This window comes from Drosophila mojavensis, unplaced genomic scaffold, assembly GCF_018153725.1.
Source record: "Drosophila mojavensis isolate 15081-1352.22 unplaced genomic scaffold, ASM1815372v1 contig_136, whole genome shotgun sequence".
NCBI classification, from domain to species: Eukaryota; Metazoa; Arthropoda; class Insecta; order Diptera; family Drosophilidae; genus Drosophila; species Drosophila mojavensis.
Window position 1 is genome coordinate 26,989,091 of NW_025318667.1, and position 23,986 is coordinate 27,013,076.

General features: G+C 38.9%; 1 protein-coding gene across 1 annotated transcript; it reads right to left on the reverse strand.

Annotated features, from left to right (window-relative positions):
- Positions 1 to 5,309: 5,309 nt before the first annotated feature.
- LOC6584813 lies at positions 5,310 to 23,532 on the reverse strand. The gene is made up of 6 exons (XM_002010418.4): positions 23,321 to 23,532; positions 12,653 to 13,547; positions 8,982 to 9,559; positions 7,615 to 8,074; positions 7,151 to 7,550; positions 5,310 to 7,080 (listed from the first exon to the last, which is right to left on the reverse strand). Exons 2-6 carry the CDS (start codon positions 12,708 to 12,710, stop codon positions 5,640 to 5,642), a joined length of 2,937 nt encoding a protein of 978 aa, XP_002010454.3. The 5' UTR covers positions 12,711 to 13,547; positions 23,321 to 23,532; the 3' UTR covers positions 5,310 to 5,639.
- Positions 23,533 to 23,986: the final 454 nt, after the last annotated feature.

The window sequence follows — 23,986 nt, forward strand, 5'->3', positions numbered from 1 at the left end:
AAGCTGCTAACGATACAAAAACAATAATTAAATTTAGCTACAACTGCTACACAACAACAACCACAACAACAACAAATACAAACACACACACACACACACTACCCTTAACAATACCAGAGAAAACGGCATTATAAGGCCGTCGATCTTCCAGCAGACCCAACTCAAACATCGCCTTCCCCACTCAAAAAAAAAATAAATAAATAAATAAAAAAATTAAAACAACTTATCTAAAAAAAAAAAAATTATAAAAAATTGAGAAAAAAACTGCTTCTAGCATAAATTTAACCAAAAATTTAGGTCACAATTAGAAATTATAAATCGCTTATCAGTATCTATGCATATGTATATCCTTTATGTCTCACACACTTACGAACCTATAATAGATCTTATCTAACTGCATTTCGTCTAACCAAAAGAAAAGAAAGCAAAACAAAACAACAATGAAAAACAAAGCTAAGGAATGTCTCATTTTATGAGTTCAATGTCTTATGTAATTTATCTTCCTTTCCAATATCGATTCGTCTATCCTTAATATATAATTTTCACGTTCAAAACTAACGACTTCAACTTTTGTCAAAAACTTACAAATATTGATATATATATATGTATATATGTATGAAATTTGTGGCACCTTTATGATTCTAGTCAATATACACGCAAAATATTAGATATTATATATATATAAATACTTAATTTGAATTCAAATTTTTCGAGATCTTCACACATCTACTTCGTATGCTTCCATGAACTACACCGTTTCCTGAAACAGATAACTGTAATGAGAATGAGAAGAGGAACTTTATAAAAAAATACTATCCCTAAAAATACCAAAAAGGCGCTTTGCTTGAAACCTCAAAACCTCAAAAGATGAAAAAAATAATATATATACATATATGTATACTCTCTGGACCATGGTAAAAACATCTCACAACAAACGAATAGAACAAATTTAACTAAACTGAAACATACGCAAGGCATATATATAAATATCATATATATATATATATATAGTATGTTGCGACTGAAGAACTGAATAACAAAGTTTTTATTGATTTGCTGCTTGTTGTAATTAAGAAAAAATTAAAATAAAAAATATTTGTACAAAAAAAAAAAAAAAAACAGAAAAAAAACAATGTAAATATGTAAAAACGCAAAAAGAAACCAGGATAATAGGCAAAAGAGTAAAATAAATCAAATCAATTTACAGCTTTGAATACCGTCCACACGCACACAGTAAACAAAAATAAAGCAAATGCAGAGCTGATCTCTAAAGCTAAAGACGGCGAGACAGAGAAGGGAAGAAAGAGAGCCAGAGAAGGAGAGCAGATGAATTTGAAGCGCGATACGATAGAGATAAACTGCAAAGAATATATAGAGAACATTATTACGTATACTTAATTTGGCCTTAAAAAAAAATGAATGAAAAAATAAAAATAAAACAATTATATAATATGCGATCTGCGAAATTTAGTTATACGTGAAACAAAAGTTGAAGTATTCGTTTGGGCGCCCATTCGGTGTATTTTTGTAAATTATATATTACATATATATGTGCATGTATATAGATATATATTGATTTTTGATTTTGTGATTCGTTTTGTGAATTCTTTGGTTCGGTTCCTGAGATGAAACGAGTGCAGTCAAGCCAATTAATTAGTAAATGATGAAGAAGAAGAAGAGGCAGCAGCAGGAGAGGCAACCACAGCAACAGCAACAACAACAATGAGCAATGATGATATACATATAATATGCATACAAATTATTATAAATACTAATAATATATATACATATAGATAAATATCGAAATGAGATAAAGTACATTACACGTAAACCAATTGCAAACAAAAATAAAAACATATCGTCTTCAAGTCATGCAAGAAATGTTTTTTTTTTTTTTTTTTTTTTTTTTTTACCAAATAAATTAATGCTAGACAAGGCTTACTAAGTAGTAAAAAAAAAAAAAACGAAAACAAAAAAAGACAGAACGAGAGAGCGAGAGCGAGAGGCTAGAGCATGAGCGCGAGTGAGTTAGCACTATGCAGCGAGTGGGAGCGAGACAACAAGTGAGTTTGTCTGGGCTAAAGCTTGGCCAGGCCAGCCACAACAAAAGTGATATAAAACATACATATATAAAAGATATAAAGCAAAGAAAAGCGGGAAAGGAAATTAAACTTGCCAAAATAATTAAGTTTAAACATAACACAGACACCAACAGGAAACCAAACAAAATACTAAAATAAAATACTTGAACTATGCTTCTCCATAGCTGAGAAAGCGTTTAGTCTATGGCCTAAAGTATGTAATAAGAGTTCAGCCAGCAGCAACAGCCGCATAAATATATATATCTTAGTTTAATAGGCAATCCTTATTATAATACTATTTATAATACTACAGCAGCAACAACAACAAGATACTAATAAAATATACTTATAATAATCATTATGAAATCTAATACTGCAACCTTCAAGCTGAGCTTTGCTATCAAATAACAATTTCCCAAATCCAAAATCCAAAAACCAAAAACCAAAACCAAACTATCACTAAAAATACATAATGCTAACAATAAAATACCAGAAAACACACTTATAAAAGAGAACAATGAGAGAATAATCTTACCAATAAAGTTGTCAATTTGCGTTGTCTATTTTCGAATTTGATTTAGAAATTCATTAATAAAGAAGACTGGAATAAAAGCAAAAGAAAAAACAACACAAAATATATACATATATATATATATGTACATATATACATAGTTACATGTATATGTATGTGTACACACTTACATATAAATGAGAACAATGTCAATACAAATACATATGCGCAGCGCTCGAAATGGCATTCATAAACGAGAAAACAACTATACATAGACATACATATATGCATACATACATATGTATTATCGTGTATATATGCATACAGTGCGTATGTGATAGTATATGTAGAGTTCCCAGCCAGTTACGCCCCGAGATAATTTTGATAACAATTTTATTAATTTCTCCAATTCAAAAGGCTCCACAAGAAAACAAAACAAAACGAAAATGAAACAAATATTAAGCTCAATAAATTAAAGTCCAGAGGAATCAATTTCGGCGAGCCGAATTTCAAATATCCTTCCAGATATGCCCATATGTAAATTCTTGTTTCAATTCCACACGTTCCAAAAAAGATTTTTATTAATATACTTAAATTTATTTACGTTTACAATATGATTTGTTTCGATTCCGCTAGTTCCAACTCATATTTTGAAGCTATCACTGACATAATGGAATGTGTTTTAAGTGTATTGCAACCAGCTCAAATATGTTTCGTTTCCACCTGCTCCGCGCAAATTGATATGCATATACATATATCTCCTACCTATTTTCATAATAAAAACAAAACATCATTAAATTTCATATTGTGCTTCAACTGCACTTGTTTGCTTTTATTTTCCAATAATTGAAAATCTGGTAAATTGCAAAATGCATTGCATTCTTTCTTTTTGTATATTTATATCAATTATTGTTCCGATTCCAAATGTTCCAGATTAAACTGCCTGTATTGGGCTCGAATGCTATCTGCAAGGGTATAAGAACAGAAATAATTATGATAATTATGCATAGTTTAAATATATATACACACACACATACGCAGAAACACTCACACACACACACATACAGAAAAGTATTAGAACACGTGCAAATACAATTTTGTTTCAAGCGTCAGCTACAGCCAATTTTTTTTAATAGTTATAAAAGAATAAAATAAAAACACAAATCAAGTAATATACATATATACATATATACACATGTATATATACTATATATAGAGAAAAAGGAAGCAGCGCAAAATGAAATTGCGAAACTATCGCAAGGAAAAAATTAAAATCCATGTAAATTATGCGTAGCACAATAAAAATATAAACAAATGAAAAAGAAAGAAAAAAAAAAAGATATTTATAATATATATATATATATATATAAAATACGCCGCAGCTATTAAGAAAAAAAAAATGTAAGCAAGAATAAAAAAAACGTTGTTAAGATTCTAAAAGTGAAATGTTTTATAAATAGTTAAACCAAAACAGAAAAGCGAAACAAAAAAATTATTATATATTAAATATGAAGAAAAAAAAAAAAAAAAAAAAAAAAAAAAGATAACTAAGATACAAACAGACACAGAAACAACACAAAGAACAATAAGCAACACACACACACACACACACAACAATACCAAATGAGCAAGCACAAAATTTACAGTTTGACTTAAAAAAAAAAAAAGAAAGAAAACAAATCTGAAAGCATTTTTACAAGCCATGTTAAATTTGTAAGCCAATTGGAAATTAAAAGCAGCTTACAAATGACAAAAGTTAGGTAAATGTAATACATTCAAAGTAATAAAAGGCATCAGTTGAGAAAGCAGATCAAATCTAAGTACAATACTCACATACACACTCACACACACACACACAAACATACACACACAGACAGAAGCAGACACACGTTACTTTATGAACATAAAAGCAAATTAAATGAAAAAGTATATAAAAATAAATTATGCTAAAGAGAACAACTTACAAAAATACAACTAAAAATGCAAGCGATGAAGTTTTATTCAGCACAGGCCATAAGCTGGGCGTGACTACTTAAATGGAACTACAGTGAACCCTCGGTTAGCGAGCGCCTCGGATAATGACCATTTCGCATAAGGGAATGTTGCGCTTAACGAACTATTTTTCGCACAACGACCAAAAATAAATTTGAGAATATTTATGGTACGCTAAATTTCTGGGAACAGGATGATGGAACGAATTGAGTTCGTTAACCGAGGGCCCACTGTATATTACTCTTTGCTTACACCCTGAACCCATTGAAAATAGCAAATCTAGGTATACTTGTTTAAAGGCCTCAATAAGAACATCGTGTGACGAGTCGACGTCCGTCCGTTTATTCCTTCGTCTATCCCTTCTTCCGGATAAAAGATTTCAGAAAGTACAAGAGCTAAGAATTTTTAATTATAAATATAGAATCCATTGTATACCTTGAATCCATTGAATACAAGAATCAAAAAGAGCTGGAAAAACAATAGTCCAATGAAAATCTCAACATTTTAACTACTTCATTATGGACTAGGCCCAGCTCGGGGAAGGTCCAGCATAATTTTACCACAAAATTGAGGCATTTGATATATTAACTCCAGCAGGTGCTTTAACTACATTTTGGATACTTGCAGAGATTGAAGCTTTTTGTCAAGAGATTTTTCAGATTTCCCTATGGGAAATCCAAGCAAATCCGCGTTTAGTGAGATATATTTTTAGGCTAAACTAGTGATTTCTGCTTAGCATGTTAATAATTTATTTAATTGCTCACATTTAGAAACTTATTAGGTAAACTTAAGGCGTAGGGAACTCAGTAGTGGACGCAGTTCCAATCCGATTCCGATTTAACGTTTATTTACAGTGCAAGGTGAAGTTTTTTGGTTCGACGAGCCATGGACCAACCAACCCAAATGCGCTCGGGCCTCGGCCTTTCAGGCCAGCACAGACAGATTTCACTCGACGCAGCCGCTGAGCAGACGCGCCCCACACTCGGCTTATCCATATCACATAGTGTTTATACATATATTCCTAGCTGCTCTCCCCCCGTGCACCCCTTCGTCACTCAGGGACTCAGCTGGCTGCGCGCCCGCCGCAAGGCCTTCGCCTTGCCGCCCACTGGCGGCCGGTACGTGGGCAGCTCAATGAAAACGGGACGATACTCGGGCGCCTCGGGCCGCATGGAACGGGACTCTGAGTGCAGCATATTCGTGTAGTAGTTGAAGTCCCTCTGCTGCGTCTCGCTGCTAGTCACTGGTGCGGCGGCCGTGATGGGCTGCTGGGCGGCACGACCACGCGCTGCATCGGAGCGCAGCAGCCGGAATAGATTGCGGCGTGCCGCTTGGTCTGTGGACTCGGTGGAGTCGGAGCGGCGGCGCTGCTGCCTACTGCCGCTGCTGCTGCTGCTGCTACTGCTGCTGCTGTTGATGAAAGCGGACTCCTCGTAGCGCGGTATATAGCGAGGCTTGCGGGACTCGCCGACTCGCTCGTGCGGCGTCACATTGAAGCCGAAGAATCGCGGCGCCTGCACTGAGATGAGCGGCAACAGCGTCTCCCGGGCGTAGCGCTCGGCCCGTTGCAGCAGTTCGCCTAGCCGGAAGGGCAGCAGCTGCACCATTTGCGGCTCATCGGAGCCGCTCGACAGCTGAGCCATCATTTTGGGTACCGTGGCCACGGCTGGATTGGCCGAACTCGCTGGACTGATGGGACTGTCCGTCGAGCTGGCTGTGGCATTGCTATCCTCGGGCTCAGTCAGCTGCAGGTCCTTGCCGTGCTTGGTGCGCGGCGTGGTGGCCTTGAGCACCGGCTCGACAATCTCCCCGGCGCTGGCGTGTAGCTCATGCAGGTTGCGGCCACGGTTCACGGCCAGACGTCGGTCCTTGAGTACGGGCTCGAAAATCTCAGCGGCGGGCTGCTGACCGGGCGACAGGGCGTCGGACAGACTGCGACTCGACTCGGCTGCCTCGGCCTCATTGTTGTCCTTGTCCAGGGAATTGCCCACGAGTATGGGCTGCCAGGGCAGCTCATCGGTCTGGTCCAGCGGGTAGGTCTGATTCTCGGCCAGCTTGAAGCTGGTACCCAGGTTGAAGATGTCCTTGCGCTGCTTGACGCTCTCGACACCGTCAACGCTGGCACTCAGACCCGTTTCCTGCACACTGGAGTCAGCCACGGGCGCGTCCGTGCTGGCCGACAACGCGGCCGGCGGCTGGGTGGTGGTATAGGCGCCATAGTCCTCCTGGTTGTCCAGCTCACAGTTGCCCGCCTGGAGGCGCATGCGCACGGGACTGCCGCTGCTCAGCTTGGTGCTGGGGCTGCACAGCGAGTGGCTGCGCCCGAAGCTATCCGTCAGCACCACCTTGTCAATGTCCCAGTGGGGCAAGCCCTTCGACAGCCAGCCGCTGTAGGACTTGTAGTGCAGGCTCAACGTGGTGGGGAAGCCCAGCGCCGGATGCGGCACAATTATCTTGGATACAATGTCGCCGGCAAAGAACTCGGCATCGTCCTTCCTGCAAGTGCAAGGATTTAGTATTGCTTACCAAATATGATCAGAGCCGTAGAGGCACAGCTGATACTCACTCGGATATTTCGAAAGTCTCGTTGAGGCCGCCATCGCCCTCGAGTATGGCCTCCAGGCGGCCAATCGTGCGCAGGGGCAGATCGTTGAACGAGTTAAAGATCTGCAGCTGGAACTGATGCGCGCAGAAGGGCTCCTCCTCGCGTGTCAGCAGATAGAGCTGGCCGCGGCCCGTCGATCTGTCCGCATAGTAGCCCATGTTGCCGCAGCGTGGCACGCCCTCGGCCAGATCCTCATCGTCCTGGGCGCACGGGAAGCACTTGCCCTTCAGAAAGTCGTCGTAGTTGGCGCAGGGAAAGGCGGGAAACATGCAACGTGGTGCCACGGAGTCGATGAAGAACTTATAGGCGCGACGATGATTACAGAGCGAGCGCCCCTCCTCGTCCTCGGCCGCCTGGGCAGCTGTAAGTGAGAGGGAAGTTGAGCTAAACTCGAATGACTCGAATGAATGAAGAGAGCAGCTTACACCAAATGAAGTCCGTGACCGCGCCTACAAACAGATTGGAGCAGCCCGTCTGCACCCGCCCTCCGTTCGGATAGTAGTCCACGTGGCCCATGGGCTGCCAGGAGCCCAAGCCGCCCAATATAAGATTCTCGCCATTCGAGTGGATAACGTCGACGAACTCGGCATCGCTGCTGTCCAGCCGAACCTTCGGATGCTGCGCCTCGAACAGCGGCCCAGCCGGATCGAGGCCCGTAATGCGCGACAGGCCGGGCAGCTCGGCGCCCGCAAAACCGGAGACATGCGCCCCAAGGCTAAAGCCAATCACATGCGTGCGCATCAGATTGAGGCCCTTGTGCTGCTGCAGATTCCGGAGCAGCATCGCCAACTGCTTGCCCACCAGACGCGTGTTCGCCGCGGCACGCACGTAATTCGGAAAGGTGGCTCCGTTCTCCCAGTCTACGCAAATAACAATGCAATCCTCCTGTTCATAGTTGCACAAAGAGATTTGAGTTGAGTGATAGATATTAATATAACTGTTGGATATGTGAGCTAAAATCGGCGTATCCCAGATTCCGGATTGGACGTATCAATTGATAGAGTATTATAGAGAAAGTACCATTAAATTTTATGAGAATTGCATTGAAAGACGGTTATTAGAAAATAATAAGAAGAGGAAAACGAATGTAGAATACTCTAAAGCGGTATGAGAATCACTTTGAAAGGCAATTAATATAAAGGAATATAGACAGAAAAGAAAGCGAATGGAATTATCTTGATTAACCAAGTCAGTGTCGGGATGGGTACTGCAATAACAAAACTATTTTAATTTGGAACTCTTCCATAAACGTGGAAGATACAGATTTACCCCATGTTACATGCCCTTTATGGGAATATACCTATTGTATATTATGTTTCTTCCCTTCGCAACACAAGTTATATGCCAAATTTCAAATCTCTCGCAGCTCAAATAATATCATTTCTAGTATACCGCCCGATTGGGCGTATAGGGAATATCATAATATAGTAGAGACCGGTTATAACGACTCTGCTTATAGCGTCTGTGTGCTACGAAAATTCTATTATATATGGTTACAGTGCATTCTGGGTATAACGACGGTCTCTTAAGCGTCATTATAATCGAATTCTACTGTATTCTAGTATATGTACATATATTCCAAATACATATGTGGTACATATTCCACTCATAGATTTAACATATTACATTGCGGATTACAGACAGACGGACGGACAGCCGAATGGACGGACAGACGGACGTACACACGGACGGATAGACGCTAACCGGATGACAGGATAGCAAACTAAATTCTCCGAGCTTTGAACATGGAGCTCTCGATTTCCTCCTTAATTTAGTTACGATCCCGACTCACCACAGCCATCAGTGCCGTTTTCATTTCGTAGATCCAGACGTGGGGACAGGCCGATCCGAAGCCATGGACAATTACGCGCACGGAGAGCTCATCGAAGCCCTCGAGGTCGTCGATGGAAGGCTGCGGCGGCTTCTTCGGGCTGCCACCCATGCCGGGCGGCTTCTCTGTGCTCGTGTTGAGGCCAGACATCGAGGCTGTGCCCGCTGGGGCACTCGTGGTGACCGTTGGAGCTGGCGGACTGTCGGACTCGCGCTTGGCCTTCGCCTTGGCAAACGCCGCCGTCATGTTCAAGAAGGACAACTCCATGAGCGGTCGATCCGAGCGCTGGCGCGTCGAGTAGAAATAGAACTTGGTGTTTATCTCCTCCGGCGACGAGGGCAGCATCTCCAGGTAGGCAAATGGGCCAGAGTCCTCAAAACAGCCCAGCTCACCGTAGCAAACGCGCTTCACCGCCCGCTTGGCGCGGCCATGCAGCGATTGGCGCTGCTGTTGCTGCCGTTCGTGCGCCAGCAAGGAGGCGTGCACCGCCTCCGAGAGCTCCGTAAAGTTTGCATAAGTCATTGGTGTGGGCGTGGCCGCTGCAAACAGACAAACATATGATTAATCGAGTTTCTGCATTCATCGAATTTTGAATTGCTTATGAATCACTTGTAAAGGTTCTTAATTAGAAGAGTTTGCATTCTGCGCACGTGCGTCCAAAAAAATCATTCACAATACGCAGAAAATATAAACAGCCATAAAATCACAATATATGGAAAATAATGAGCTCTATCGATTAACTGGGAAGTAAATGCGCTCGACCCACGGGTTCCCTATTCCTAAGGCTTGTTCCGAACTTAATCAACTTAGCTAAACATTTGTAAGAAATATCTTCGATATTAAGTTATAAATATAAGTCTATCTGAGGAGAAGATCAAGAGTCCACTTGTAGAGTGAAAGATAGAGGTAGCTATTGTTCCCGTTTGTATCTCTAGATATAGAGCCCATCTTACGTTGATTTAGAAATATAGAGGAGGAAACTTGTTTGTACTTCTTCTTATAACTGCATTATTCTTGAGGCAAATATTTAGTAAGTAAGCAAATTATGTACATAAATAAATAACTAAAATTATGTTTTTAGGTTTAATGCGCATTAAATTATACTCGTACTTAATAAGTCTAAGCACATTTAAAAAATTTATTATCTACAGCTTTCAAATTGAAATGGGAGATCTGTAATTGCGTTTTGTCAAAACCTATTAAAAAAAATTAATAAAAATAATGAGAAAAAAAATAAAAACAAAAAACTTTTTGGAATTTCTTTAATGGCAGACGTGAAAATTTTTTTCCATATTTCGTTTTCAGACACTACGCCATAATTGGGAACGTGCAGATGACATAACCCCAGCACAAGTCAGCCAAAATACCTATGTATATGTATAGAGTCACATAGGTGTATGTATATGGACGTTAGCTGAAATTACCGAAGCGTGATTGCGTTTTAAAGCGCCTGGAAACCAAAAGGGAGAAGCGTCTAAGAGGAGCTACAAATCAAAACAAAAATAAAACTGTCCACGCCACGACTCATGCCACACGCGTTGCCAAATGGCAATAAATATGCATATGATAGTCATCTGGTAATGGGCCAGACGATCGAGAATCTCAAAATGATGGAGTGCCAAAATGTTTCCAAACTTAGCAATCAGGAAGAGATCGAATGAGCAAAGCTTAGATTTGCAGAGAGGGTAGAATCTTTTGAGACTAGACTAGACTAGAGACCAGATTAGATTGTATTCAATACGAATACATATACATATGTATTCATATCATATGTATGACTAACAGATGACAAGTCTATGGCTAATGCACCCGTTGAGCCACATTAGCGCCAAGCCCACTTCATCAATCAGCTAAACGCGACTTGTAGCACTTATGCAACCAAATGCATCCAAGTTTTTAGCGACAATGGCAAAGCACTTTACGCTCATGTCCCATGCGACAGATGCTTTAAAATAATCGTTGAAACATTTCGCGCACTTACAAGCGGAACTTATGGCCCGGCGCAAAAAGCAATTACGAAAAATAATCTTTGGAAAAGCTGAGAAAAGAAGTAGTGCTGGAAGTAGGAATAGAGAGAGAAATATAGACGACAGTGGAGGGGGAAATGGAGATAGAGTAGAGAGATACATATAGCTAAAGATGGAGATAGTAATGCAGATGGAAATTGAGGTAAGAACGAAAAGATGAAAACAGGTGATGAAGGAGAGAGTAATAGATGGAGATAGATATATGAAGAGATAAAGGCAATAATAGGATTATTAGTAGTATTAAGAGGATAGCGACAAAGATAGCTCTATCTCATTAGTGGTATACATAGCGAAAATGGTCTTATGAATAGAAACGTGTATAGTTATATATAGAGATCAATAGAATGTGAAATTTGAATAGCAAAAGTAAGTGGAATTTCGATTGATAATGTAACTTAAATAGGGCTAGAGATAGGTTTATGGATAGGAACAAGGATAAAGATAGCGATAGCGACTGGACTACGGACTGGGATAGTTATAGGAATAGGAATAAGAAGTTGGATTATGATTTGGAGTAAGAGTCATATAGAGTAATATAGGGATAAGGATAACAATGGAGTGAGATATTGAGGCAGTGATTGGGAATGGAATTGAGATAGATAAAAGGACAGAGGGTGCGAAATGGGATAGAGAATGCGATAGATACGATACTGATTGGAATAGAGATTAAGATACAAATTGGGATATGGACTAATATAAGAAAGAATAACTATAGGTATAGGTATAGAAATATGCATAGGTATAGCAAATATGGTTTATATGTTATTAAGGGTTAGGAATGGAAAAATGGAAATGGACATTTGGCTTCGAATAGAAATACTGGATGCAGACAAAGGTGCAGGCAGGAAATTTACCGTTAATTTTAAGTATTAATAAAATTAGTTTCAAAGATCCAATGAAATTCATTCATCAACGTATTTATATCAATGTACACATATTCATCTATATAACATATGTATGTTTATAGTGTTTAGGTGAATATAGATATATATATATTGTGTCTGTAAACGATGTATATATATTGTTTTTTGGTGCGCTTTGTGACTTTCGTTGTTTTTTTTTTCGATTTGTTTTCATTTGCCATTTAAAGTTTTGTCAGTTTTTGGCATTGCAATCGCTTCTTCGTCTTGTTGACTGTTTCCGATTACATGTGTGCACACTCTGTGAATGCGAGTGTGTGAGTGCTACATGAGTGTGTGTGAGTGTAAGAGCGTGCGAGTGTAAGTGTAAGTGTGCGGTGTTTATGGCGATTGTGCAATCTGTGAAGTGTTTTGCGCGTCGCTCAATGGCAAAAATCGTCAAGTGAAACTCGTCGGGGGCCAAACGAGTCGAAAGACACCCACAGAGAGAGGCACTAGATGCGCACTCCACCCAAAAAGCTCGCCCGCTGGCCTTCAGTGGCCAGGGGGAAGGAAGGTGGGCGTGCCGCCTACACACGCGAGATAAGTTGAAAAACTGAAAGCAGCCTCCATGAAGGCAAATTCAATTTAGCACACAATAAATCAATTAGCAGAAGAGCTATGCGTGTGCGTGTGTGCGTGTGTGTGTTGGTGTGTGCGTGTGTGTGTCTGGTTCAATTAGTTAATTGATCTGGTTTCTACTTACCACCAGTTCCAGTGTCAAGCAGCAGCAGCAGCGACAGCGCTAGGCAAATGTGTTGCATGTTGTTGTTGTTGTCGTTGTAGTTGCAATTGTTGCTGTCGCTAAAGATTATCCAATAACGCGCGCACAGTGTCAATTAGCATTGAGAGCTCTAGATGCCAGCTCGCTCTGCCTCTCTCTCACCCTCTCTCTCTCCCTCTCTTACTCGTTCTCTTTCCCTAGCTTTGTGTTGCTGTTTGGTTTTTATATCGCTCAGTCCAACTACAATTGCATTGCTCGCGTTGCTATTGTGTTGGTCTACGATTTCGGCTGCTGGCGCTTCTTCTTCTGCTTGGCTGGGGCTTATGTTTTTATTTCGGTGTTATGTCTCTTTCGCTTTGGTAATAGCAATACACCGTAAACAAATTCACTTTCACTTATTTGTGAACCTGTGGCAGTCGCAGCAGCAACTGTTGCTGCGGTCGTGACTGGTTGCTGGTCGCGCTGGCGACTGGTTCCTGGCCACGGCCAATGGCGTCTGCAGCGACGTCTGCGTCTCTCTGACTCACTGACTGACTGACTGAGCAGCCGTTGCAGATGTTGCCGATGTTGCCAATGTTGTTGCGGATTGTTGCTGGCGGGGGATGGTTGGCGGGGGGTTGACGTGCGTGCCCGCTCTATGAACCGTGTCTGGGGCGTCGGTGGCGATGGCGATGGCGTTGACTCTGCTGTTTGATTGAATTATGTGGCAGACGCAGCGGCAATAGCAGCAACAGCATGCGACAGCACCAACAGTTGCTGTTGTCGTCGCAGCTTTCACTTGACCAACAGCAGCAGCTCCAATTTGCGACAGTTGCTCACGCTGTGATTGATGCTGATTGCCGTTGATTGATTGTTTATGAGCTTTGCTTTGTGTGGCCTGCAATTACAGGAAGCAACAACAATTATCAATTGCATGTTTAGCTAAATAAGTGATGCTGTTGTTGTTGTTTTTGTTGTTGTTGTTTTTGTTGTTGTTGTTGTTGTTGTTGCTCTCGTCGTCTGGCTGTCTGCATATTGTATAATAAGCCGGTTCGTTGACAGGATGTGCGTTAAGCGTTTTGGGCCAACGACCTTATTGACTTTAGCTTCACTGATTCTCCAGCTAACCAAGTGACACTAACGGCAACAACAGCAACAACAACAACAGCAGCTAAACAAACAATAAAAGTAACTATATATAAGCCAAACATTGCTAACAAGCGCAGGCACACGCACACACAGATCTTACACTCTGCTACAAGAGAACATATACATATATAAGGTAAAAACTCTTGCTTTATTACTGTCTCATTATCACTCTCTCTTTCTCTCTTTCTCTCTCTCTCTCTCTCTCTCTCTCTCTCTCTCTCTCTGTGTTTCACACCCTCTCTCTATCTTTCATAACCTATATCTATATTCCTAAACTTTTGTCTTTCTCTCTATCCTTTTATCTACGTTGTCTCTTTCTCTCCCTCTCTTTCTCTGACACTCTCTCACACACGTTCTCTCTCTCTCTCTCTCTCTCCGTTGTGGAGCTTAAGTTTCTGGGTCTCTTTGATGATGATAATCTCAGCACATTTGAAAACTTTTTAGGTTAATATGTTTACGTAGAACAGCTTCTAGTCCAAATTGTAGCTCCAAGTCATATTTCTATTATAATTACACTACATTTCAATTTAACTATTAAACTCTCCAGGTAACCGCCAAGATGTAGCAACACTTCTAGTTTAGTTGAGTCGCATTGCACAGTTTTTAACAATATCATAAATACTTGGCACCAAAATAACTTACTAATTGAAGATGTACAAATAAAAGTATATCTAATTACAATAAATATCTCTTGAAACCTCATATAACTCAGAGTTGCATCCGTTCCAAAATTCATTCATTCCAAATTTTAAAATGTTCTGTACATAAATCAATTCTGAAAACCTCAATTTTTTGTTTAAGAGGACTTATCCATCATGAAACAATAAGAAAACAATATTATAGGGTTATTAAAATACAGCTTATAATTTACTAAACTTAAATTACCCTTCATCATTTCATATCTTTGTTTTGACAATGATATATCAATATTTTGTTGCACAGTGTAATTCAGTGTGTTAAACGTTAAACATTGGAAGTTGAATGTGCACATTTGGGTCAACAGCAGACGGCAGTCAAAACATAAAAAAAAATACAACAACAACAGGTTAAAAAAAAAACACCTCAGAAAATCAACTCTTGTCATCAAGTTTTTTATATTCATTTTTTTTTTTTTTTTTTTTTTATTTGCTGTTGGTTTTTTTTTTTTCTATAGCTAATTTTCAAAGAAGAAACTTGACATGAGTCAACTATGCTGTGCTGGAGACTGTGACTGAAACTGGGTGCCATCTAACGAAAGTGAAAATCTTTGGAGAGTCGTAAAGAGCAGCAGCCGCAGATGATTTTAACGCCGAGCCGGAATATTGGGAGCAGCAACATTGAAAACTGTATTTTGATAGATTTATTGATGTATTGACGGCGCTTCACTTTCATTGGCGCTGTGACTTATCAATTAGCATCCATGTCGAAACATTAGGCAAGCCCCACAACCGTTGTCACACTCAGGCAAATAAGCATCGCGTTTACTAACTTTATTTACAGCTCAAATGCTATGAACTTGAGTTTACCTAGTGACGTTTGTTTTTCTTTTGTAAAAAAAAAAGACTTGAGTACAATGTCTGTACATTATAAGTTTTAAAAATGTATGTATTATATTGTAGATGACATAGACGAAAAGTGAGGGAGCAAAGGTCACTGATAAGATAGCAAAAAGTAGGAACGAACCACTTCGCTGCTCTGCGACTGATCAACGACAGTATCTTACGAGTAACTACTTCTTTTATAGTCAGCTTAGATTCTTCAGCTTAGCCTGAAGATTAAGTGTAACAAAACTCTTTATTAACTTCAATATATACATTTAGTTCAAAGTTCCATTCAGGTCTGTAGAACGAACCAGTTCTTCTTTTGGGTGGATAGATTTTATGAGATAGATTTTATGAGCTAGATTTAAATAACATGCATAGCACACAATATGTTAGAGTAAAGTTAACATTCTCTTGTTAACATGCTCTAATGTTAACTGGTACCGCTAGCATACGGGGGAGTCTAAAGGAGACTTCAGTCCAAAAATTAACAAGCTCAAGCTAAGTTCCTTCATTTACTATAGTTTTCAACTCCTAACAGTGACATAACATAGCTGTTAGCTGTTAATACATTAGTAAAACATTCAAAACCAGTTCAAATATCAAGCAGTGCATTTCCGGGCCATTAACAAGCCAAAGTTGATATAAAATAGCTCTTAACATTATTGTTAATAAAATGTTATTCATAAAATGTTAATAGCTTGTCAGCCTAGACAATAATAATGGAATAAAACCGACTTTAGTCTTATAAAATATTGTAAGACTGCTAAGACACGCTAGCTAGGCAGAGTTGTACGGTTTCCGAAGCTTTTGCGGTTCATTCACAGTGAAGACAATTGAAAATGTTCGACGGATCCATCAATCAATGGCAACACTTGTGGCCACCCACAAGACGTTGTGGAAAGGCGGCACTAACGAAGCGTTAAGAGCACGGCTAAAGGGATGAAGAGAAACTGAGAGAGTGGGAGAAAGAGACAGAGATCAATGCATTTGTCGCGCTGGGAAAGCTAAAGCCACAGACAAGACGAATGGGCAAAATGGAAAGTATCTGACTATAATGCTTCTAAAGCCGCTTTCGCACGACTTCTACTTAAGATGTCTGTTTCAACCTCTGTCCGTCTATCTGTCTGTCAGTTAGTTCACTCATCAGTCACTTTCAAATGGAGATTAACCCAATTTGGGTGCCGCGTCCGCTTTCAAGCACTGCCAGCTGCCAGCTGCCAATTGCCATTTGCCACTTGCCTCCACTCATTTTCGCGTTTGCGACTAATTCTGCTCATTAAATACAATTCTGCTTCTACATATATAAACATATACATATATATATATATATATATATATCGCTCGTACAGAACTGAGCAGCTCGTCCATTCTCAAAGAGAAAACAAAACTGATGACGCTAATCGAGCCATGCCAGGAGAAAAGTGCAATGCCAAGAAATGAAAATTCTAGTTGAGCAATATTTTATATATATACATATATGTAATTCACATAGATAATCGAAAACTGTTTAACTACAAATGAAATAGTAAAAGCTAAGCTATGAAATCATGCCAAAAATAATTTGAAAACGACCTCAACGAAATAAGTATACCATATTTATTTATTTAGTAATCATTAATAGGAATGAAGCGCCTTCGACTTAAATATACCATAGATATTTTTCAATTACAGCATCCAACGATCTCGATCTAAAATACTAAATACTAAAATACCAATGAAATCTTTTAATAATTTCGTAGCACTTTTCAACTTAAGCACCATCATATATCATTAAAGATATCTACTATATTTATCAGAGTAGCATTTAAAGTAGGTCTTGTAAGCGACGCTCGCTTTCCCTGAGCTCCTCCTAGTTGTGAAAGAAAAGCATTTTAAAATTGAAATTCAAGGCACTCGAACGTTGTTGTCATATTTATAAATCCTATTTGAGCGTTAGAAAGTCGCAAGTTGCTTTGAAGAGTTATGATCTAGAGATATGATATGATATATGATTTCACTTCTTATACGTAAAAATCAATTAACAATTTCCTTAAAGCTTTTGTAAGAATGAATCACGGAAACAGACTCCACAAACTTAACAAGATTTGTAAGCGAATCGCTGAGAGAGGTTCAAGTGATAGTATGAAGGAGAGAAAGAGAGAGGGAGAGAGAGAGAGAAAGAGGTGTAGGGAGATACGCAGCTGTTCAGTAAAAGCTTATAGTCGATGATTTCAGATACCTGAATGAAAAACAAGATTGGTCTTGAGGTTACCAAACACCAAATGCTGCTAAATACCTATTGTAAGCTGGTTTTTCAAGTCCCATTCTCAATCGCCCTTTTATGTATATAAGGAAAGTATTATAACATCATATTAACAGTCCAATGTTATATATGTTTACACATATCATTATACTCATTAGTCAAGTGCAAATGTTTATTCGTCTTTGTTCAATGTCTTTCGGTTTATTCACATAAATGTAAAGCATTTGATATGCTATTCAAGTTTACACGAACAGGCATGTTATATAACTTGAATCAAGTTAGTTTTCAGTCAGACTGAACGCCAAACAGTTACTTAAATATTGAATATTGTATCAGCAACTGAATTCCACTGAATACCAAGCCGATTTGGACTCTGCAACTCGAAATGCCAAGGCAGTGGCAAAGGGGGGCGCTGAGCTTACTTGTGTGTGTACATATTTACTCGTGTCTGTCCAATATTTGGAATACGCCCACTGGGGGCTTGGCTGATCGGAAATTATATTATGCAGTTTTAAAGCTTTTGGAATGCCAAAAATGTAGCAAGTGAACTAGCCCCATAAATCATCTACAGATACTGTATTTTTAAGCTGTAAAATATAGAATATAGTATATACATATATCAAATTATATTACCGTTAGCGACATGCAGAGAGAGGCTTAACTACCAGCGCAGATGTAGAGGCTTGAGCAGTTGATTAATAATCGATATCTAGCAAATAACTTGACATTAATGAAGACTTGTCTTTATGTTACAGATTTATATATAGAAATATACAGAATATATATAAATTTGCTTCACATCAATTTGGTCGGCTTTCATTCTAATTTAATGCTTTTACAACACCGTCTCGCAACGATTTCAAGCAGTGTGTGCTATTTCACAATGTGTTTTTGTGTAATGCCCATTTCCAGACGTCTTCTCGTCGTAAACAGGCAATCACAACGAGCCCCTGTACAAATGGACTACGCTAGGCAATCGCTATCTATGAGAGGCTTGCAGTCGGACAAGCTCTCAGCTGCACACAGAAACCACTGGAACAGTAGGAGGCACTCACGAACAGAATTGGGAAACTTAGAAAACTAGTATATACATATATCATGTATATATCCAGCTCATAGATATTGCTAATAAAGCTTGCAAATCAACACCAGCTGCCGATTTGGCAAGATTTACTCAACCATTTGATACACCTTCTTGACCAATTTATATGGCGAATCGGAAAACAATGCTTCAGCTTTGTGTCCAAGTTTTGGGCAATCGTTTTTGATTGATTTATCTAGCCAAGTGTGCGTGCGTGTGTGTATGTGTGCGTGTGCCATTTAAATGGCAGCAATCGCTTGCAATACGAAAGACTTAGGCAACGAACTTGCAGTCGCGCAGCCAAAAAAAATATACGAAAAATGTTCAAATTTCCTTAGCCAATTTTCGCATGACAGCCGCAGCAGCAGCAGCAGCAGCAAGTCGCCTAAATAGTTTCCTGTTTGTTACGAGGGGCCAGCAAAAAATACAAAAAAAAAAAAAAAAAGTAAACGAAAAAATTAGTAGATTAAAGGGAGGCAGTCAACGAGCGCTGGCCAGCAACAACAACAAAAAATCAGCAGCGCATGAAGTTTCCGCCCGTTATATTAGTTGCTGTTGTTGTTGTTGCTTTTGTTGTTGTTAACTCTTTTTGCTCTATACAATTAGGTGCTTCTAATATTAGTTATTGTTGTCGCTGCTTTGGCGTTTTTCACGAGAATTTCCACAACGCTTATTGAGCATGCAACGCGTGCAACCAAGAAGAAGAAGAAGTACAAGAAGAAGAAGCAGTCGAAGAAGTAAAGTTAGCCCAAAAGACAATGCGCCATAAATCAAACGTTGTTGGCTGTGTAAAACCCAGCCAACGGTAAAATGCAATATGACGACAACAACAACAACAGCAATGGCTATAACAATTACAGCAGCAATGGCAAACGACACACTTTTTTTTATTATTTTTAGGCTGGGGGCCCACATAAGTGAGGCTGCACAGGCCTCCAAACAGTCGTGGCCCATTTGCTGCCCGAAATGCTGGGCTCTGGCCCAGAGCACTCCAAGAGCAAAAGAGAGGAGGAGAGAGGAGAGCGAGAGAGATGCAAGAGATCAAAGAACTGAGAACAGGTCAAGTGGGCAACAAGAAAGCGTGGGCTGACATGCGACTGCCAGCCGAGTAATCCATGCGAACAGCTGTGTTCACAAAATAGAAGCGCTTCGATACTTCTCTTCATCACTAGAATAAAAAATATTGCATTTCAATCAATTTCCGTCAGCTAAATATAACTATATATAATCAATATACTTGCATGTATAACCCACTACATACAGCCATTTAGTATTATTTCTTTAAATGTTCCTTTCCAATGAAATAAATTCCATTATTTTCTTAACAAGATTATTTCATAGTGGCAATCTATTCCAAGCAAGGAATGGACTCTTTTGAGTGCTTCTATTTATATGAGAATAACTATAGTGTATATCATAAGATCATATACCCACAATAATGTGTGTATTTGAGACTCTTAACAATTAAATAAATTAATTTGTATTCCAATTGTAATTAATCAGGATTCAATGCAATAAAAGCATTATTCTTACTATATAAATTTGGCTATCAAAATAGATTTTTTATGTCTAGCTAGCTTTTCCTCACAGATCTTGAGACAACATTTCACAGCTCGGGAGCTAAGCCGGTAGCTGGTACTCGCCTGGAGATCAACTCAGTTGATGACTTGACAAACATTTGCAAGAGCATTTCAGCTTTCGTGTTCTCATGACCCAATTCAACATGTACTCAACATGTTAGCTTAGATTCATCCAATTACACATCGCATTGTCTCATGTTGCGTTGCGTTGCGCTGTCTCTGGTTGCCTAAGCGTAAGATAAACCACGGCTGATAACGTGTTGACACCGTCTAACCACTTGCCCCACCGACCCCAATACTCAATCTCAGTCTCCCATTACAGATCATTAGAACAATCATGTATATTTTTGTATATATTTATTTATATAATTGTATAATGCAAAATAATTGTTCAGTTCATTTAAAAAGAAGAAGAAGAAAAAAAAAAAAAAAACATTTCATAGAAAGCTTAAGGGAAACAGAGGAAACTAGAAGAAAGCAAAAATCCAAAGCGGATGTTTGAGCTGAAGAAGTTTTCAAAATAATTCTCAAGCGATTAAGGAAGTAAAAGTTAAGCATACAAAATGGAACTGGAAGAAAAATGATAAATGCTATAGATATAAGAATTAATGTCGGCCATTAGTGAATGATTAAATAAATACGTTCTAGTTTCTTCGCATATCTAGGTGAATTCGGTATTACAATGGCCTCTAATATCAATTTATTAGATGTTTAAGAAAAAGATCTAAGGCGATCGAATATCATTCAGCTACTTCCCTGATATATAATATATACTTACTAAAATATAGAATTTCATTACAGATATGATCGTATTCAATATGAACTATAGATACGAATTGAATTTAGCAAAATACCATTAGGGTACCTCTCTAGAATTTTATACTTCCTTATATGAAGTATAGACATGAACTGATCAAGCTATTCAAATATCAATGGGATATATCTATCTTTCAAAATTTTATTAAAATACTTTTTTGGAGCTCCGCTCTTCTTGAAATATTTTTAGATCTGAAGTAATAAAGCTAGCAAAATATCATTAGGTTACCTCTCTAAAACTTTTAACTTATCAACTTTTATTTTTCCAAATATCATTAAGATATTCCTACCATCCTTTTTAACTAATAGATTTGTATTAATAATAATTAAAATGGAGATTTGATCACGCTTTGTAGAATATGGAACTTGATAGACCCTTAGGCTTTTCATATATCTTTAAGATACTTGTCTAGAGGTCCATACCTTAAGTATGTATATATCTTTAAGACATCTCTCTAGAATAAGGATAGATTGAGTTTTAAGATTTCCAAATATTATATTAAAGATTTGTCACTAGAAATCCTATGTGCTCTGCCTTAATGATCTAATTTAAGCTTCTATAATATGATTATATATCAGAACTTGTCGATTCTAACAGATTTACCCAGATTACAAGTCTTATATTTGTTAAAACTTATTTCTTTGGTAAATTGCATAATATTTTGTTGAACAATTTAATACGATATGTGGGTATACAAAATAAGGAATTACCATTTGAATTTCCTTAGTTCCAATGCTTGAGCCTTGTAATTCTCGTTAAATTCATGCATTAACGAGGCAATTTTCAAGTGAAAATAAAATAGTTTGAAAATTTTGTGTGAGTGATTTTTCCAGTGCTTGTTGCGCCCAATTGACTGACGACCTTGCTTATGTCAACAGTCACAGCCACAGCAACAACAACAAAGCCCACATTAACAACATAAAGTCTCAATCATTGGCAGTTTACAGCACGAAAATGATGTTAAGTCGTGTTATTCCAAAAGCGACAACAACAATAATGAGTTTAACTAAACATAAAATTTTGTTTTTCTTCTTCTTCTTTTGTGAGTGGCAATGAAGGAATTTATGCACTTTAATTGAAAACAATTTTATAAAAATAAAGGCATGCATGCATAGCTAAATACCCTGTAAGCAGGCATAATCAAACTCTAGCTAGAGATGTAGCTGAAACAAGTTTTTATATAACGGTAGATCTATTCTTCAATATACAGATAACCTCTATTCGATCTATTATACATATTAGTTAAGGGTATACTTAAATATATATATCATGTATCTGAAAAGAGTTTCATATGAAACTCTAGCTAATTTTTCATATAGAACAGGGTAACTGTTCGTTGAGCACACTGAGAGAAAAGCTGCTACTAGTTTTTAGTTTATTTTGTGTGTTTGCACTTTGGTTGATTTAGACTTTAAGCCATGAATTGGCTGCTGCTTTTTGTCTCTTTGGTTGCTCGCTCTGCAATTCGTGTCAATGTCAGCATGATTTTTTTTTTTTTTTTTTTTCATTTTCTTATTATTAGTTATATTAATTTGTTAAAAATATTTAATGTTGTTGTTGATGTTGTTGCTGACTGCATGCTGCAGGCTGCAGGCTGTCAGCAAACTAGTTTCAAGCCACAGCCACGACAACAACAAATATGCATAATATCAATATCGGAGAGCAACTGCTGCAGTGAGCAAAAGACTTAAGCGACAAACTTGAACGGCAGGTGCACGAAATGAAATGAAAAAAAAAAATAAATAAAAAACATAAATTAGCCATAAAAAATGTAATTAAAATACTAGAGGCACCAAAATGCTGTTTAAGCTATAATATATGAATAACAACAAATGGAAGTTCAGTTTTTCTTCTTCTTGCTATTGTAATTTGTGATAAGCAACAGATGCCAAAACGACATGAGACGAGGCAACGGCGGCGGCGGCGGCGTCGGCGTCGGCGTCGGGGTTGGCTGTGGCTGTGGCTGCTGCTTCTGCTTCTGCTGTTGCCGTTGCTGTTGCTGCTTCTGCTTTGGGGTCCGGGCTCGATTTACAGTTTCACTCGAAGCGCGTGAAAGTTGCGCTTCGCAACAACAACAACAACAATACACACAAAGACAGACAATTGAAAGACAAAGGTACCAAAAAGGGCTTGCCAAAGCCAAAGCTGGAAGCCGCAATCGCCGCCGCCGTCGCCCGCCGTAGTCGCAGCCAAAAATGCAAGCAAAACAAAATTAAAACAAAAACAAAAAGCACAGAAAAAAAAGCATAAACAAACACACAGCAACTGCAATTACGCACTTTTTACTCGTAATATTGTTAAATTTGTTGTATTTTTTCTTTACTCTTTTTCAAACTTGCGCAAAGCATAAACCGAAAAAAAAGGCAGACACAAAAAATATCTTAAGATGCAGCGCGTCAGGCGCAGCCGCTGCAAATTAACCGCTGCGAAATCGAAATGAAGCGAAATCAAAGCGAACTGCAAAAACACGAACCGCTTGGCGTCGCGGCTGAAGATCAACTGAAACGACGCAGCGCAGCCAAGCCACACGAAGCCCCCAATCCATCGGCCCGAACAAATCAAAGCAGCGAGTTGTCTGTCGCCTGTATTGGGCCAAGCTTCGGCTTAAGCTTCAGCTTCGGTTTCGACTTCGACTTCGACTTCGATTTTTGCGTTCGCTGTCCGAATTACGCGCATGTGCTGCCCAGTGGCCACTCGTGGCGGCGCAGCACGTACGATTGCAAAAAGCGAAAAGGCAATCGCAGACGAACGGAAAGCAACAAGTGGGAGGAGTGCGCCAAACCCGACTAGCCGATACCCTAAACTACGCCTTGAGCTGCTGTTGTGAGCATGCTATAAATACTGTATATAAATGTATATCTTAATATATTTATGTACCGTAGAATATTCTACAAGATTTTATATATGCATATAGAAAATAACATTTGCATTTAGTTTACTCCACC